We start from the raw sequence: 19,233 nt of genomic DNA, 5'->3' as shown, positions 1-19,233 counted from the left end.
TGGAAGAAAGAACCCTGAGAATTCCATAGTACATGATCTTCACTGAATGTTTCCTATATTCTATATGTTTTCCACAATCAGTTTTTGTGATTTCAGTTCAAGGATCAAGGGGACCCCCTTACCCTTGAAGTAACAAAAACAAGTTAGTATTAGGTAGGGGAGTCACTGTCTGCGTTTTCTGGTAACTGCATATTTCTGCATGGTCACGTTTGTTAGAGCCTTTCAAGGATCTTGGGTAGGCTCTCCCAGGGATGAGCCTTCTTCCCACAAAGCAGTGTGTAGCCCCTTTGTTTCTGCTTTTATGGGAAGAGTAGTTCTTTACCTTCATTCACACATACTCTTTTTTTTTTTTTTTAAAGAATTTATTGATTTGACAGAGAGCGAGAGAAGGAGAGAAAGCACAAGCAGGGGGCGCAGCAGAGGGAGAGGGGAAAGCAGGCTCCCCGCTCAGCAGGGAACCTGATGCGGGACTCAATCCCAGGACCCTGAGATCATGACCTGAGCCAAAGGCAGAGCCTTAACCCATTGAGCCACCCAGGTGCCCCTCACACATACTCTGAATTTAATGTTTACTACGCAGCTCTGTGCCTTGGGCAAAATCATGTAACTACCCTAGGCACCTGCTTCCTCCCTATGTCGGTTTCAGTACTCACTGGATATCAGGCATGCTGGGAATGATCACCACCCTCAGAATGGTGCAGTCAGTTGGATTTTATTTACTTATTTGACAGACAGAGATCACAAGTAGGCAGAGAGGCAGGCAGGGAGAGAGATGAGGAAGCAGGCTCTCTGCTCTGCTGAGACACCTGGTTGAGCAGGTGTCTCTGCAAAAGACCCTGATGTGGGGCTCGATCCCAGGACCCTGGGATCATGATCAGAGCCAAAGGCAGAGGCTTTAACCCACTGAGCCACCCAGGCGTCCCTGGAATATTTTTTGAGCCACGCCTCTCTACCTGGGATCCAACAGTGGATCACTGTGGTGGGAGTACAGAAGAGGAAGACGGAGTTGTGGCTCTGTTCCTGAGATACGATCTCGAGATGAGACCAGCAGAGCAAGTAGTTAGACAAGCAATTGTGTGCTCTTAGTCAAGGAAGGAATCTTTTATTGGGGAAGATTATTCTCGAAGCATGTTTGAGGAGCTATGTGGGAGAGGTAGGTGAACTGAATCAAGAAGGATGATGGATGCCCCAGCCTGACAGTCCTCACATCCACTTACATGACGAGAGGAGGAAGGCCATCTTGAAATGGCCGGATTTTGTCACAGGATTCTAAAGCCTGCGGGATTTGAAGAGGAGGGGTGCCAGGGGGTGGAGGCATTGGGAAACGTGCTTTGGGGAAGGAGGGTAAGGCTTCTGCTGAACCTTGAAGGGTGAGTAGGATTTGGATAGGGAGAGAAGAAAAATTATGAGGAGGGCGTTATAAGCGTGAGAGGTGGATGCAAGAGAGGGAGTCCTTGGCGGGAGAGAGGGAACAAGGAAGAGAGACAGGATAAAACAGACGGTCCTAATGTAGGACTTAACAGGACTACCTCAGGAGACTAGCTGTGATCAAAAAGCTGATTGTGAGTGTTGTCGAGATGTAAAACTGGTTAGATGTGTCCAGTTGGACCACTCTAGAGGACCTGAATATCAGGCAGAGATTAGATAAGCTATTTAACACATAAGCAATGATAGCTTCCTATAAGGGAACAGACATGATCAGTAGGGGGGTGGGCACTAGCTGTGGGCCATTTTTTATTCAGAAGAGATGTATTGAAAATGCTTTGTCGGGGCGCCTGGGTGATTCTGTCAGTTACGAGTCTGACTCTTGATTTCGGTTCAGGTCGTGATCTCAGAGTTGAGAGATCGAGCCCCCGTGTCTGGCTCCATGCCGGGTGGATAGCCTTTTTGAGATTCTCTCTCTCCCTTTCCCTCTGCGCTCCCCTCCCCCATTTGCATGCACTCTGTCTCTCTCTGAAAAAGAGATAGAAAGAAAATACACTGTGTTTGTGCATTATTCTAAGGGCTGTGGTAAATACAGAGATAAGTAAGCTGTGTCTCTACTCTAATAGGTTAAAGATTTGTTGGGGAAATAAATCCATCCAATAAGCTGTCATTGAGAAGCCTCCATAGCAAAATGGTTGAGACTTCAGTGGCAGGCAGACCTGGGCTTGAGACTTCGTTCTACCTCTCAAGAGCTGTGTGCCTTTGGGAAAGTTACCCAACCTCTCTGAACTCACTTGCTCTTCCATCAAATGAGAGTAACAGTATCACCTGGTTTATAGAGTTTTTTTCTGGGACATAACTTACACGATGTATATAAAGCATGTCACAGAATACACGTACATAATAAGTCCTCTGTAAATGTCAGCTGTCATGTAAACTTACAATGACATGTAATAATGGCATTATTGTCTTAATTATTATTATTACCTACTCTGTAGGCACTGTGATCAGGGTTGGGAATTTGAAAATGAATGGGGTATGGCCCCTTCTATCCAAGAGCTTTGTTATAAATGCTATCCTTGTGGGGACCGTATGTTCCCACTCAGACATTGATACCTAGGCTCCGACGGAAAAACAAGATACTTACAATCCGAGCTGTCTGAAAGAAGCCTGCACTGGCTGTCAGAGAAGAAAACACAACCGGTCCTGGGCCGAGAGGATTGGGGATCTCAGGTGGGGCTTCCTTAAAGATGCTTTGGAAGAGCAGTTAGGAGATGCATTCCACTGGAGAGAAGCACAGAGGGGGAGGAACAGGGGGTAGGAAACTGGTGGCCTGTTTGGGAAATGGAATCTTTTTAGAGTGTGGGTCAAGGAGACCATGCATGTGAGGGGAAGTGACATTGGAAAGATAGACAGGTATCAAAACAGAACCACTTGAATGTCATGCAGGAGAGGTGGGGCTTTTTTTTTTTTTTTTTGGGTAGAATTGGTGGTAGATCTCTCCAGGGATCTGGCAGTGTGAAGATTACTTTGGAGGGTCACAAGACTGGAGATAGACCAATGCAAAGTCTTTTGGAATAGGTCAGACACGAGGTGGTCCACGGGTATGATGGAAGAATCCAGACTGCTTACTTACTTACTTCGCCCTCCCTTTGTTTCTTGTGGCCAAACTTCAGTCTCAAATTTGTAAACCTGGGGATGGAGCTAAGTGGGGAATTGGAAAGGGATATGGGATTTGGCAGGGGAAGATAGCTGAAAATGGGAACTAATGCGGCGGGAAGTTCAGTGTAGACACTCAGACTTTCCTGACTGGAATCCTCCTCACTCAGCTTTCTTCTCCCTTGGCCAGAGGGTGGAGCTTCTCTAAATTTCTTTTTAAGATTTTATTTATTTGAGAGAGAAAGCACAAGCCGGGGAAGCAGCAGGCAGTGGAAGAGGGAGAAGCAGGCTCCATGCTGAGCAGGGAGCCCGGTGCAGGATTTGATCCAGAACCCTGAGATCAAGATCTGAGCTGAAAGCAGAGGCTTAACCAACTGAGCCACCCAGGCGCCCCAAGTGTAGTTCTTCTATGGTTGTCCCTGGCCTTCGACTCTCAATCATGTCTGTCCTAAACCCCAGGCACAGTGCTCCAACAACACTTGTTTCTCTGCCTCCAGAATAGAATCGTCTCTTCACCTCTCTGTATCTAGAACGCCTTCATCAGGGATGTCTGTCTGAGGAATTCCTACTTACGTTCTGAGATTAAAGTTCAAAAGTCGTCTTTGGAAAATCTTTCCTGACGCCCACGGCTCTCATTCCACCACTCGGGAAATAGGACTCTAATAGCATGACAGCACTAATATTATGTCTTAGTTTTTCTGTCTGATTTTCCCACTAGACAGTAAGCTCTTCGAGAGAAGGGAACTTCGGGTCCTAATTCCCTAAATGTGCAGCACCTGACACATTGCCTGGTACCCACTAAGCTTTCAATTAAGGACTGGATATAAATGAATAAGTGAGTGAATAGGGTAGACAATCAAGTTGAAACCTTCTAGAAAGTCATTTGGAAGGGCAGGTGTGGAGCTTGAGTAATCATGGGAAGAGGAGGGGAGCTCTAACTGGGTGTTGAACACCCATGTGACCTGGAGACCAGCGCCACTGACTTACCTAACGAGGGAGGAGAAAGGGCGGCAGTTTCTGTTGGTGCAGGTAAGTATGTGGAGTGTGGGTGTTTCAGAGCAGTGCCTGATTTGGACAAAGGAAGGTGACTAATACACCCCTTCTTGTTGACCGCTGTTGAATTATTCACCCTTAGCCGTGGCTACGGGTTTGGGGTTTTTTTTGTTTTTTTTTTTTTTTTTCATTTATTGTGAAACTGTATTCTTCCATGTTTTGTCCACTGTTTGTCGCGCTCTCCTTCTCCTTCCTGATGTGAGCTTGCCAAAGCTCTGATTTAAGTAACCAGCCTCGCTTTCCCAATTGGTTTTTTACCTGGCCTGCTTAGTGGCTGGGTTAGAGCCTCTGGCTGAATGAGTATCCCCTGCCTTTCTCTTGCAGTTCCCTTTCAGTTGCCGGAAAAAGAAATACAGAGTTCATCATCAACTCCCGATTATCCACGGATGAGTTTCCCAGCGTGTGTGTGCCCTGCGGTCCCGCCCCACATGCTGCTGAGTGACAAAGATTAGTAAATAGATTATTCAGCGGCTGCATTCCTCCAGTGAATCGCTGTAGGGGGTGAAAACAGGCACCCCTCCTCCTCTCCCATCAAATACCTTCCAGAATTTTTCCTGATAGTTTCAGGTAGTTAGTTGTAGGTACACTTTTCTCAGCAAAGATTTGTGTTCAGGATTTCAGTGTAGTTAAATGAGCCGGTGGAGTGGTTTCATAATTGCTGCATTGTTAGTCCAACTCTGTAATTAGAGATGACTTCATTGGCCTAAGGTTTCTCTATGGGTGACGCCCTGAATTCAGACCCAGTTGTACACCATATCCTTTTATGAAAAAAACCAACAAACAAGGTTTTGTTTGCTTTTTGTTTTATTCCCTTTTGGGAAATTCTGTTTTCCTTTGTGTCAGATGTTTGGGGAGGGAGAGGATCTGTGTCTTTGTTGTTGTTGTTGTTGTTGTTGTTGTTTTTCCTGAGCTAGGGAGAAAACAGAATTTAGGACAGATGGAGTGCTTTGCAGATGAGAAAACTCAGAAATATGCAGAGACCCTGGGAGTTTTTACTTTTTTTGTTTTTTTAAGATTTTATTTTTTTATTTGACAGAGAGAGGGGGAAGCAGGCTCCCTGCTGAGTGGAGAGCCCCATGTGGGACTTGATCCCAGCCAGGACCCTGAGATCATGACCCGAGAAGGCAGAGGCTTAACCCACTGAGCCACCCAGGCGCCTCTTTACTTTTGATTAGTATTTCATTGGCTACATTTAAATGGAAAAAAATATATATATATATATTTTGTTAATATCAGCATACTTTGTCTTTCTCTCTTTCTCTCTCCCATGTAAATAAAGTTCACTTTTGTGGGAAGACAGACTGGGGAAAAGGACGTATTTCAAAAGCCAGACTTTCTTTTGGCCTGTCAATTACATACTGGGAACTTGAAGTTAAACTTTTATTCAGCAAGTAAATTTACTTTTTACCTCTTTACCTTTTACTTTTCATCGCTGATGACAATGTGCAGATTGGGAGGACTATAATAATATCGACAAGCTGTTAGTGATTTTTAAAAGTGGCCCCAAAATATTTAAAGTAAAATTTGCATTTTTGCCATCATCTCCTGGCCATTCTTCAAATTGTAGTTAGAAACTGGCCTTAATGAAGGAGCCAGATTGAGTCATGGAGGAAAAGTGGCTGACAGGTTTTCATGGGGCCCATCCTTCTTAAATTACTTTGAGTAAAGGCTTATAATTTTTATGTACACAGGACATCTTTATACTCTGGAGTCAATAATTATAGGGCAAATGGAAAAACTTCATACACCCCATTGAAAAGGTTCTTATTAGAACTTACGCCTATTTTTATATAGCCTCTCACAACTACTTAGATGTTCATTTATTCCACCATTTTTTTCTTTTTTTTTTTTTTTCTTAAAGATTTTATTTATGTATCTGAGAGAGAGAGAGAACACGAGCAAGGGTAGGCGTGCGGGGCAGAGGGTGAAAGAGACAAAGACACAGACTCTGACATGGAGCCTGATGCGGGGCTTGATCCCAGGACCCCCAGGTTCATGACCCGAGCCGAAGGCAGACAGACGCCCAAACAGTGGAGCCGCCCAGGTGCCACTCCCTATTTTCTTTCATTAAGGATTTGAAGTTACTATATAATATTTTATGGTTTACATTATGTCTTCACATATGCCATTCTTTTTTTTTTTTTTAAAGATTTTATTTATTTACTTAACAGACAGAGATCACAAGTAGGCAGAGAGGCAGGCAGAGAGAGAGGAGGAAGCAGGCTCCCTGCTGAGCAGAGAGCCCAATGTGGGGCTCGATCCCAGGACCCTGGGATCATGACCTGAGCCGAAGGCAGAGGCTTTAACCCACTGAGCCACCCAGGTGCCCCACATATGCCATTCTTAATCTTCATGAGGACCCTGGGGAAGGAGGTATTGTTGCTATTTTCAAATGAGGACACTGGGGGCCAGATGGATTTAACTTGCTCATGGACACCCTGCTAAGAGAGAGCAGAATGGACCCTGCTTGATGCTTTCTGATCGCATGTTCAAGACTTTCCATCTTGCCTTTGTAACTCCCTACAGGCTTGAGTAAGGAACAACTATTGCCCATGTACAGGGCAATAATGATGTCACATCCTCGGTTTTGCTTCATAAGCCCCAGTCTAGGATGTTTTAGTTGCTTTGAGGGAAGAAAGTCCTAAAGTGCAATGAATGGCCCATGGAGAGGAATAGAGCATCTATAATTTTAACTTGTACGATTGAGATTTTTGAAATCTTCATTTTAAAAACTTACTGGCAGTCTTTACTAAATTACTTAAGTGTGATATTTTCCCCACGATAGTACTTACTTGCTTATCCCTACAGATACCATCAAATATCTACTAGAAGTCTAAAGAAAAGAGCTTTTTTAATTCATGATGGGAAAAGGCCTGCGTTACATAAGCTACTTCAAAAATTGTGACTTTTGGGATGCCTGGGTCGGTTAAGCACCTGCCTTTGGCTCAGGTCATGATCCAGGGTCCTGGGATCCAGCCCCCCCATCATGCTTCCTGCTCAGTGGGGAGCCTGCTTCTCCCTCTCCCTCTGCCTGTTCTGCCACAGCTCTCCCTGCTTGTGCTCTCTCTCTTGCTCTCTTTCTCTCTGACAACTAAAATCTTCAAAAAAAATTGTGACTTTTATCCACAAAATCATCTACTGTGAGGCTTTTAAATTTGACTTTGTATTTCTTAGATTTAGCTCAGGTGTCTCAGGGCAGCATTTATTTCAAATAATTATAAATCAATGAAATTGAGTTTTATTTAAGCAAGAGACTCCTAAATTCAGCACTTCTGTTATCCTGGACCAACTTACCTGGCAATGTTATTTTGGGGGATATATGCATATTCTAGTTCTTTTTATTCTTTCTTGTATGTGCCTCTTGAAGTCTCCTGTGAGTTATAGGTGGTGTTGGGGAGAAAACAATTTTTCTTCCGCCCTCCTAGGTTCTTTGGCTGCTGTAAGTACATTGACATAAAACAGATTAACAAGAGAAAAACAATGGCTTAATAACCTGCTCACCTTGTATATCCATGGGAGAGACCCAGGAAAACTGAGTAACTCCCTAAAATGGCTGAAGCCACCACCTTAAATACAAGACAAAAGAAGATGCTAGGGGTGGGGAGTCAGTTATGGGACAGAAAACAATGTAAGCTTGTTATGCAGATTTAAGACTATGCCTTCCTCCCTTAATAAGAGTTTCTGGAGATTTAGATATTTTCTTCCTGTTAGAGCAGGACAGGACACTCTGACAAATGGAGATTTCCCTTACGAATATATATATATTTCATATATTAACTTCTCAGTTTTCAGAGCTTCACCACTGTTTGCTATCTTAAAAATAACCAGCTTAAAATAATTAGTAGGCCAAAGAGGAATATTTTGGGGTGATATAGACTGCTCCCCTTCAGTGTTAAAGAACTCACTTTAGGCTTTCATTAAGACAATTAGACAGGGATACCTGAGTGGCTCAGTCCATTAAGTGTCTGATTTCGGCTCAGGTCATGATCTCAGCGGTTGTGGGATGGAGCAGGAGCATCAGGCTCCCAGCTCAGTGGGGAGTCTGCTTGTCCGTTTCCCTCTGCCCCCTTCCCACTAATGCAGGTATGTGCACATGCTCTCAAAATTAAAAAAAAAAAAAAAAAAAAAAAAAAAAGGACATGGGGCACCTGGGTGGCTCAGTGGGTTAAAGCCTCTGCCTTCAGCTCAGATCATGATCCCCAGGGTCCTGGAATTGAGCTCCGTATCGGGCTCTCTCTGCTCACCAGGGAGCTTGCTTCCTCCTCTCTCTGGGCCTGCTTCTCTGCCTGCTTGTGATCTCCGTCTGTCAAATAAATAAATACAATCTTTAAAAAAAAAAAGAAGAAGAAGACAATTAGACAGGAATAAGAAAAGAGAAAGCTTGAAAGTATACTTTGAGTTTTATTAATGCTGCATTATATTGATCTTTAAAATTTTTATTTTTGAAATACAGTTGACCTATAATGATTAGTTTCAGATGTACAGCATAGTGATTCGACAGTTCTAGACATTGCTCAGTACTCACCTCCATAAGTGTAGTTACCATCTGTAATACTATTGTTTAAGTAAATGATTGTTTTGAAATCATTTCTGTGAGATCTAAGTATTTCCTAACTTTGCAGGCAGAACAAAAGTCTTTCCTCGCCTATCTGAAAAGAAATTAATGATCTTTAAAGTCTCCAGAGCCTTTCTTTTCTCTACCTTTATTGCAGCCACTAATTCCCTTTGTGTCAATTTATCATTATTTTTATGTTGCATTCCTCAGATTTTAAATTCCTTGAGGGCAGGAACTAGGCATATATCAGATGCCTAAAATATTGGTAAAACTGTGTGAGGATAGAGGTGTGTGTCTATGTTGGGGAGAAGTATGAAGAAGAGGGAAAGAGATTTCTGCCTCAATCAACCTTGCCACCTGCAAAAGGGAGAAGCCGGGGAGAAGGGTTTACTCAGCAGCTTGAAGGGTGGGATAGGAGAGGGAGGGTATCTAGAACCATCTTTGTCTCACGGTCTCTTTCGTAAAGAAGGGAGATGGTAGTATGAGAATAAAATCACTTGTCTTCTATTTTTTTTTTTTTTAATTTACACACTTTAGATCATTACTGATGCCCAGACAGCCCAAACTGTGAAGGACCTTTAGAGATACAGGAGAGGCCACATGTTTTGGATTTTCTGAGATGGTCTCACTTTCAAACTTTGTGTCCCCTTATTCTGTGTGGTATCGTTCATGGGGTTGGTTAATAATTTCATATTGAAAACATTACTACTTAAAATTTGCATAAAGAAAATTGAAGTAAATCCTATATAGTCTGTTCATAATCGGAAGTGTTAAACATCATAATAGAAAAATAAAGGATGCTTTTTAAAAGTGCCACCATTAGATTATAAGTTAACATATGAAAAATAGCTTTTTACTCTTAATTTTTCAAATGCCTGCTTCATATCTAACTGAAGATCTTCTTTTACCTTCTAGAGCCTCAGACTACTCAGAAAGGTGATTCGTCCAGCTTATCTGCTGAGAAGTTTGTCCCTCTTGAGTGATATTTTAACATCACAGGTAAGAAAAGTTTATGAGGAAGCAAGTTCTGTTTTTGTTTTTGTTTTTTTTTTTTAAGATTTTATTTTATTTATTTGACAGGAGAGAGAGATCACAAGTAGTCAAGCGGGGGCGGGGGGGGGGCGTTGGTGGGAGCGTGGCGGGAAGCAGACTCCCCGCTGAGCAGAGAGCCCAATGTGGGCCTCCATCCCAGGACCCTGAGATCATGACCTGAGCCATAGGCAGAGGCTTAAACCCACTGAGCCACCCAGGCGTGCCTTGTTTTCTGTTTTTTAAGACTCTTTTTGGGGGGCACCAAGGTGGCTCAGTCAGTTAAGCATCTGCCTTCAGCTCAGGTCATGATCTCTGGGTCATGGGTTCAAGCCCTGCGTGGGGCTCCCTGCTCTGTGGGGAATCTGCTACTCCCTCTCCCTGTCTTCTCCCCACCCCCCACCCCCATCCCCACTCATGCTCTCTTTCTCTCTTTCTCTGTCTCTCAAATAAATAAATAAAATCTTTTAAAAAGTAAAATAAAATTAGAAAAATACAGTCTGTTTCGGGTGTGCCTGTTTGGCTCTGCCAGTGGAGCATATGAGTCTTGATCTCAGTGTCATGGGTTTGAGCCCCACACTGGGGGTAGAGTTTACAAATAAAGAAATACTAATAATAAAATGGTTAAAAATAAATAAGTAAATAAAACTCTGTTTTTATTTAATTTTTCAAAATAACCAGTCTTTAGAAATGGGTATTGTGTTGTGGTGGAAACATAGCTCATGGTATCATATGGTTGATTGAAAACATCCCAGGGATTTGAGAAAGCTGAGTGTGAATTCCAGTTCCATGGTCCCTCTGAACCTAAGTTATAAGGAAAAAAAGAGGAGAATATTTACCCCCTAAGGCTGTTGTCAGGGTTCAGGGAATTAATACAAATATGAATTTATTTGACGTTATGCTTGGCACGCTGTTGTTGAATGGAAGAATTTAGTAAAAAGCTGTTTCAACAGGGCGCCTGCATGGCTCAGTGGGTTAAAACCTCTACCTTCGGCTCAGGTCATGATCCCAGTGTCCTGGGATCGAGCCCCACATAGGGCTCTCTGCTCAACAGGGAGCCTGCTTCCCTTCCTCTCTCTCTGCCTGCCTCTCTGCCTACTTGTGATCTCTGTCAAATAAATAAATAAAAATTAAAAAACAAAAAGCTGTTTCATCGAGTGTGTTCCTATGTGTCTGGGACTGTGGTAAGTTCAAGAGAGAACAATTCTGGCTCTGAAAAGGACAGGTGTAGCCCAGCTCTCTCTTGATGAATTGGTGGGTAGATGGTTTTTTTCAAGTTTTCATTTAAATTCCAGTTAGTTACCATAGAGTGTATATTAGTTTCAGGAGGATTTAGTGATTTATCATTTACATACAACAGGTAGATAGGTTTTTTTTTAACTAGTAACAAAAATATCAAAAAGGGGTAAATATACAATCTCTAATTTGTGTTTTGTATAGATTGTGAAATTTAACATACAGAGTACTTTTTTAAAAAAGATTTTATTTATTTGACAGATAGAGACACAGCGGGAGAGGGAACACAAGCAGGGGGAGTGGGAGAGAGAGAAGCAGGCTTCCCGCTGAACAGGGAGCCTGATGTGGAGCTCGATCCCAGGACCCTGGGATCATGACCTCGAGTCCCGGGACCTTAGGATCATGAACTGAGATGAAGGCAGACACTTAACATCTGAGCCACCCAGGTGCCCCAAGGGTACTTTTTAGAAAGAGGAACACAGTTAAGGCCATGAAACTATCTTGTTTGATACTGTAATGGTAGATCCATGATATCATGTGTTCCAAACCCATAGAATGTATAACACCACAGCTGAACTCTAAGGTATAACCACGGACTTGGGCATGTCTGATGTGTCAGTGTAAGGTCATCGACTGTCACAAAGGAGCCACCTCTGCTGGGGGAAGTTGAAAACGGGGTGTGTGAGGACCGAGATCTCTTTACTTCCTGCTCAGTTTTGCTATGAACCTAAGTGTTCTCTAAAAGTAAAGTTCTCACAAAAGATTGAGAAAAAGAAAAAGCCAAAACAAAACAAAAAAGAACCCCAACCAAACCCAGAGAACACGTCATCATTTTCATGGCTTTCCATCCAAAAGTTGTTGTTAAGTTTGTATTTGGGGATTACCCATTGTGAAACAGACCTCCTTTCTTTATTGCAGGGTTCAGTAAAGTTTTTCTGTAAAGGTCCAGATCACAAATGTTGTGAGCCAAGAGGCAAAATCAAGAATATTATATTGTTTGTTTTCTTATTTTTGTAAAGATTTTATTTATTTATTTGACAGAGAGAGAGAGAGACAGTGAGAGAGGGAACACAAGCAGGGGGAGTGGGAGAGGGAGAAGCAGGTTCCCCACTGAGCAGGGAGCCCAATGCTGGGCTCAATCCCAAGACCCTAGAATCATGACCTGAGCCAAAGGCAGATGCTTAACCAACTGAACCACCCAGGCACTCCTTCACATTGAATGATTTTTAAGTGACTTAATGGGAAGAAATGGTTAACAATGTGAGGTGACAGATGTGCTAACTAACCTTATTGTAGTAATCATTTCATGATATATTAGTGTATCCAATCATCATGTTATACACCTTAAACTTATACACTATTATATGTCAGTTACATCTCAATAAAGCTGGAAAAAATGGAAGCAGCCAGTAAGAGAGAAGGAGCGAGAGAAGGGCTTAATAGAACAGTTACATATTCCCTCCACCTTCAGTCACAAAATTTGGACTTTCAGTTGTAATATGTATAACCACAGATTTCTAGTATGTATCTCTTCCTGTCATTACTAGGTATCCTGGCTCTTCCTTTCTAAGAATTTGTCCTTGAAAGGAGAATTCAGAGCTATTTTTTTTTTTTCCGAAAAACTTTTGGTAAATAAAGTTTACCAAAAGACTTCTCATGTGTTTGTTTTTCTTTATTATGGCTTTAGCTATAAATATGGAAATGTATTGAGATGGCTTTAGCAGTTTGCTGTTTTGTTTAAATTACCTCAAGATGAGACTTTCATAGGAATGTTGATAGTATAAACATCACAAACCTCTTTCAGTCTTAAACCTTTCTGGTTTCTCTTAGATCTTTAAATGGAGGAGATGGCTACCACTCAGATCTCCAAAGATGAGCTTGATGAACTCAAAGAGGCCTTTGCAAAAGTTGGTAAGTATTTTTTTTTAATAGCTTTAACAATAGTAAAGTCATTTTTGTTTGGCCCTGATGGAGATTAATTCTCTAAAAAATCATATGAATGGTTAATCACAAACCTTAGGGCAAGGTAGTTAAAATCAATGGGGTAAAGTTTTAGAAGCTATGCCCTAAACTATTATTTCTGATTACATCTGTCTACTATGGTCAAAGGTTTTTAGTCTACTCTGGCTCCTGAAAACTTGGGACAAATTTTGTGTTGTTTATTGTGTTGTGTATCTTATTTTTCCGAGGGAAAAATTGGGAGATTTCACCATATTCTCAGAGGGGTGTGTGAGACCGCTGAAGATGTCAGATGATGATTAGATGATGTTTTAGCTTTACCTCATTAGCTTGGCTTTCTTGCATTTTCCATTGATCTACTATGCCTTTGGATAACGCAGCCCATTCTGTTTTCTCACATTATGTTCTAGTATCAGCATTACATGGGAAGACCTAGCATGCCATCTGGTTTTTCTTTAAACCTCATTGAACATGTCTTAGAATTTAGCTGCTATGGAGTTTGTAGTATTTATATTCCAAATTTCAGTGCTCAGGTCAAATCAGTCAAAGCTAGTGAGAAAACAGGGTAAGAACCGATTATTGACATGTATACTCACATGAGTCAACATGGGCTTAGAGAGGTAAACTACTATTTGGTGTCTCCTTGATGAAAAGGTATAAAGTTAGATCATAATGATTTGTTATTTAAATCAGACTTGACTCTGGGACCTGTGATGCAAATCTCATTAATGAAAAGTAAGGAAGCTTACATCTCTATTCCCATAGACTCAAGGCCAACATTTTTTGTGAAGGCTTTTAGTAAGTAACAGCTTGCCTTGGGAAGAATAATGACCGCTCCCACAACCAAAGTGACTCTTCACAATCTCATCAGAATTCTAAGTAGAAAAAAATGGATAGACCTTATTCTAACACACTTTTCTGTGTGTGTATGTTAAAAAAAAAAAAAAGGCAACCTGTTAACTGGCCATAGATACTACCTACTATAAGAAAGACTACTATCAGTCTGATACAAGATTGAGTAGGAGAAAACAAGCTGGTGAATTGTTGGCTGCAAATTTTTTTAAATCTCATTGCTCTGTAGAAATAGCCTTATCAGAATTGTTCAGGATTGCATACCCTTTGAACCTTCTTTTTTTTCCCTTATAATCCTCCTTCATTGCTGGGGACAGGCTCATTTGTTTCTTTATGAATAGAAGTTTGGCTAAGACCAGGACTTACTATGGCCATTATTGAATCTTTAAGGCCTTGCTTCCTTTTAAAAAAAAAAAAAAAAAAAAAAAAAGTTTATTATTGAATACAGGCCTTGTTCTCGTGAGAAGCATCTTGGAAATAATTGTGTGCAGTATCTTTTTAGAATGTCGAGCTATTCAGTTGTGGCTTACCTGACAGAACTGAATACTCTTAATCAGGAAAAGAGCTTCATCGCTCCTGACAAGCTTTAATGACATGAAGAGCGCTCACCAGTTGTTGCCATGGAGGAACCAGGGTTAAATTGCCCTACGTGAGAGATCAACTTGGACTGCAAGAAAGGGTCATGGTAGAACTACTGTCTTATTTTAAATCCTACATCTTGGAGGGGGTAGGGTAGACAAAGAGATTCCCAAAGGCACAAGATCAGACCATACATGCTGTTGATGTCCCCAACAGGCACATATTCATTCCTAAGATATGCAGGCTCTTATTACTCTGTGTGCTCTATGTGGAAATTCTGGAGTCCCCAATTTCTGCCTGCTCTATATATTATTCAGTATCTGGCTCAGTGTTGCACACATGTTAGGTTCACAATAAATATTTAATTGACTGAATCCCTAGGAATTACACGTAGTCTTTTCACATACTAGGACTTTGTTATTACCCACTGTAAACTAAAAGGGCCTTTGTCAGGGTGCCTGGGTGGCTCAGTGGGTTAAGCCTCTGCCTTTGGCTCAGGTCATGATCTCAGGGTCCTGGGATCGAGCCCCACATCGGGCTCTCTGCTCGGTGAGGAGCCTGCTTCCTCCTCTCTCTCTGCCGGCCTCTCTGCCTACTTGTGATCTTGATCTCTCTCTCTCTGTCAAATAAATAAATAAAATCTTTAAAAAAATAATAATAAAATTAAATTAAAAAATAAAAGGGCCTTTGTTATGAAGATTTTCATCATGGTGGAATTTATTGCTAGAGGTTTTGGCCATCACATTATAGCACATAAAATTTATATATATATTTTTTCGGCATAATAAAGGCTTGTGTGGAGTCTGTCTTTTCCAAAAGTGTTTAAAGACCCAGCTGAATCTTTTGATTTTTTTCCTTTAAAATCTTTGTAGTTTGTAGTTATTAGTTACGGAGCCCTCAGGCAGCTGTCAAAGGTGTTATGGGAATCTTTTTTTTTTTTTTTCTTCCTTCAGGGAAAAACTTGATTTGACAAAACAAGCTCTAGAACTTGCTTTCCTATCAAGGACAATGCTTTCTTATTGCTGGGGGGAGGCAGGGAGGACCACTTTGTCTCTGTTCAGTTGTGACAAAATATGGAAATCATTATGTGATTTTTCCCATCTATTAACAATAATAGCCTTGATTATCTCTTTAGAAATTCAGCAAAATCACAGCGTGTGAGGAAAATCTCTGTAATTACCACTAACCATAGGTTTTGTCCAATCAATTAATAGTGCTTTGAAATTCTCTTTACTAGCAATAAATGGAGTATTAAGACTTAAAGTTATCCTTTCACTCACTTTCTGCACCTGCTTAGTGTTAAGCTCCCAGCAGTATATTTTCATTTAATTATTTTAATTTTCTCAACATTTGTTTCCAGTATATCCCACAAGGATAGCAGAAGCCTTGGCTCTGGTTTTGGTTTTTTTTTTTTTCCTACTTCATAATGTTTCCCTATTAATGTAAATGCTGCATAAGTTCTTTCTAAAGAAGAATAAATAAAACTTTCAGAGTACTTAGGAAGTAAATATTTTACCGACTATAAAATGTCTTACACAATCTGAGAATTTAATCTTGTTATGGAAGCTAGAAGTCATTTGGATGATTACTTGTCATGGAGATAAATTCACGTAATGTAAATCTTTTCAGATTGGCTTTAGTCCCACAAACACTGACATCTGACTTTTTTCTCTCCTAAGCAATTGCTACTGAGCTTTAAAACAAAACAAAACAAAAAAGCATAAAAAGCCCCCACAAATTCAGCACTTTGAAATAAAAGAATAACGGGGTTTCATAAATGACGAGGAATACTGTGGGTATATCCCTCTGTGGCTACCTACCACCCGAAGTCAAAACGTTTTGGTTATGGTGATTTTCTCCTCTCAGGAAGTTGAGTTGTTTCCAATTATTTGATATTCTGTAGTACATAAAACCCACATCAGGATGATGCCACAAAAGGCACAGTGGTTTAGTTTAATTTACTTTTAGTGTTCAATAAAAGTCCACCAGTGCATATTTGTTTAATTATGACTTAAAAAATAAAACCTACAGGCCAGCCAAAAAAATAAACTAACCAGTGCTATTTCACTCAGCCATCTGGCTAATTCTCAGTGGACTGACTGTTGAAGATGAAGGCCTTGGGATGGTCTGCAGACCATGTTCTGGGGGTGTGGAAGATTGGAGACGTACACACATGTGGATGGGTGGGCTTCAGAGCAAGAGCACACGTGTGTGGAGATGTGTGTGTACTTTTAAAGCGGGAGAGTGGCAGCAGGTGGGAACCGGTGGCCAAACTTGCTGGAAATTTTCAGTTGGAAAATGATCGATAGGTGACATTTTTGATTGCCTGGTTTCAGCCTTCTAATCTTGCCTGGCCTTCAACCGTCCTTGACCTCCACCTTTGAGGATCCACCATTAGGATGAACTCTTCGATAGCGACCTCACTTCTACCCTGAGCTGGGACTCATTAAACTGTCTCTTCTATTTGCTGGAATGAGCTACCTCAAAAGGTGTAAGCTGTGAAAGGCAAAACTCACGTTTAGTGAAGCATCTGGAGACGTTTAGCAGCTGCCTTTTCTGAAGTTTTAATGCCTAATGAAAGCTCGACTTTACTGCTTAGATCTTAGGATAGAATATAACCTAAATTCTTCTACACAAGTCTTTTGGCTGAGTCTTCCAAGTCAATACTTCGTGTGCTTTCGCGGGCATTGGAGATGGCGTATGTGCATGTGTACACGTGTGTAAATCCATTCCTGTTAGACACATAGATTCCTTTTGTCTTTGGTTTTAGTTTTTGTTTTTTGTTTTTTTTAGTGTGAAAAAGTTTGGGATATGTTGGTTAAACTAAATGGAACTTTAAACCCAGCTTTTCTGAAAGGATGTGGATCTGTACTTGATTGGTTTTCTTCTTTAAGTCCTAATGCGCACTGTCCGTGATGGGTTAGTGAAGAGGTTGCATGTGTGTTACAGATGAGGACACACATATGCAACCTCTTTCTTGAGACACTGGATTTAGACTGATTCAAGGATGGTTAAAGCAACACACACACACACACACACACACAGAACTTGGGGGTCAAAGGAAATCCCAGCCTTTCTTACTGTCAGATTTATAAGACGAAGTAGCACTCCAAAAGATGCATTTGAAGTGATAGATTTCGCCTCGTACCACCTGGACATGGGCAGTGTAGAACAGCTAAAATCAAAACCACTTGAATTCTGGCTCAGCGTTCTCCAGACAAGTGCTTAAAATAGCTTAAATAACAGGATGCAAGGGGAGGGAAAACATTTCCTTTTAAGGATATGCATTCTTGGTGTGATTCAAACTTCTGCAGGAACACGGCTGTATAATAAGTTTATTTACTTTAAGGTTACTTGGGGGAGGGTGTTGAGAGAGTTAACTGGCATTTTAAATAATACTTGGTACAAGAGCATAATGGGGTTTCTTTTAAAACAGAATGCAGATGTGAACTTACACGTGTCATCAGACACACACACACACACACACAGAGAGACAGAGCAACAGACAGAGAGAATCTGTTGTTACAAACAGTTGGTTCCTTTCTGAGGAATTCAGCAGCCAGTATGAAAGACAGGCCTCTCGGTTTAGCACTGGGAGCCTGCTGGTGATTTTTCTTTTTTTAAGTGTAGTGATTTTTCTTTAAAAAGAAGAACACTTGGTCAGTGGCCTGAATGTTTAGCTGTTTACTTTCTGCGGGAACTTTGTTCAGCGGGGATGTGTCTGGAGTTTCTTTTTTTCCTGCCATTTGTTAATGTCGACTTCCTAACTGACCCTATTTTCTGAACCCAAAAGTTGAGACTTGCTTCCACAGAAGCATTAAGAATGCTCTAGATAGTACAGGCTATAGGATAGTAAGTATCTAGCTTATCAGGCGGTTGAAAATAGGAGTCTTCGAAATGCAGAACCTGTTTGACCCCATGCCAATGTGTAGTTTAATGAAGATGTGGCAAATGAGCCAGAAAGGGCTTCCAGAATATCGGCAGCTTTAATGAGAAAATAGAGGGCTGCCATTATTGCCAGGACGTTGTGATGTTAGTTTCTAATTGTTCAGACTGTTTTCAATCCAGGTCTGTGTTTTGGGGGTCAGTTTATTATTAAATTCTCATGTTTATGTCAAAACTCCGAATAGAAAAAGATCACCGCCAAACCTCGTTTTGGGCTCCCAGTAATAATGTCACCGATAAGATGGAAGCTTTCTAAAATGCCATTGTGCTATTTGATTTTCTGGCTTTCCAAAGCACAGCGTATTAGATCTCTGATAATAGTTTAAGGGTGTGTGTGTGTGTGTGTGTGTGTGTGTGCGCGCGCGCGCGTGTTTTGGCTGGGGATTGGAAATAAAATTAGCATAAAACTCTTTAAAAATAATTGCACCCTATTTTGTCTTTCAAGTACTTTTCCAGCTGGGAGATTTTGTAAAATTAATTGCAAGCTGCCTTTTTAGGCTCCCTCTGCCTTTTTATTGAAATTGAAATTGTTGTCTTCAAAAAGATACGATTTAGGAGTTCTAAGAAAGGCTGGCTCTAATTTACTAGTACTAACACTAAAATGTCTTTGATTACGGGAGGTAATACGATCTGCTGATAAATTATAGGAAAACAGCAGAGTAGGTAAAACTTTTTTTTTTTAAGATTTTATTTATTTATTTGACAGAGAGAGACAGTGAGAGAGGGAACACAAGCAGCGGGAGTGGGAGAGGGAGAAGCAGGCTTCCCGCGGAGCAGGGACCGATCCTTGGACTTCGGGATCATGACCTGAGCTGAAGGCAGACGCTTAACAGCTGAGCCACCCAGGCACCCCAAAACTTTTAAAATATGTAAAATGTCATTAATTTCTGTATCTCTGGTGTCTAGCTTAGTGCTGGCCACACAGTAGGTTCTCCATTTGC

At 41.2% G+C, this 19,233-nt stretch overlaps 1 protein-coding gene across 5 annotated transcripts in view; it reads left to right on the top strand.

Moving 5' to 3' along the window:
* PLS3 (plastin 3) overlaps nucleotides 1–19,233 on the top strand; it is an 84,283-nt gene that overhangs the window by 34,119 nt on the left and 30,931 nt on the right. For 4 of the 5 annotated variants that reach the window (XM_059386336.1, XM_059386340.1, XM_059386338.1 and 1 more), the window contains exons 2-3: nucleotides 9,608–9,691; nucleotides 12,788–12,868. In XM_059386336.1, coding sequence (XP_059242319.1) covers nucleotides 12,796–12,868 — 73 coding nt within the window. In that variant the 5' untranslated portion in view covers nucleotides 9,608–9,691; nucleotides 12,788–12,795. Of the gene's footprint in view, nucleotides 1–4,055; nucleotides 4,114–9,607; nucleotides 9,692–12,787; nucleotides 12,869–19,233 lie in introns of those variants that run through there. The other variant, XM_059386339.1, reaches the window with a different exon arrangement.

Source organism: Mustela nigripes, chromosome X, assembly GCF_022355385.1.
Source record: "Mustela nigripes isolate SB6536 chromosome X, MUSNIG.SB6536, whole genome shotgun sequence".
Classification (NCBI taxonomy): Eukaryota; Metazoa; Chordata; class Mammalia; order Carnivora; family Mustelidae; genus Mustela; species Mustela nigripes.
This window is presented reverse-complemented; position numbering and strand designations above follow the sequence as displayed.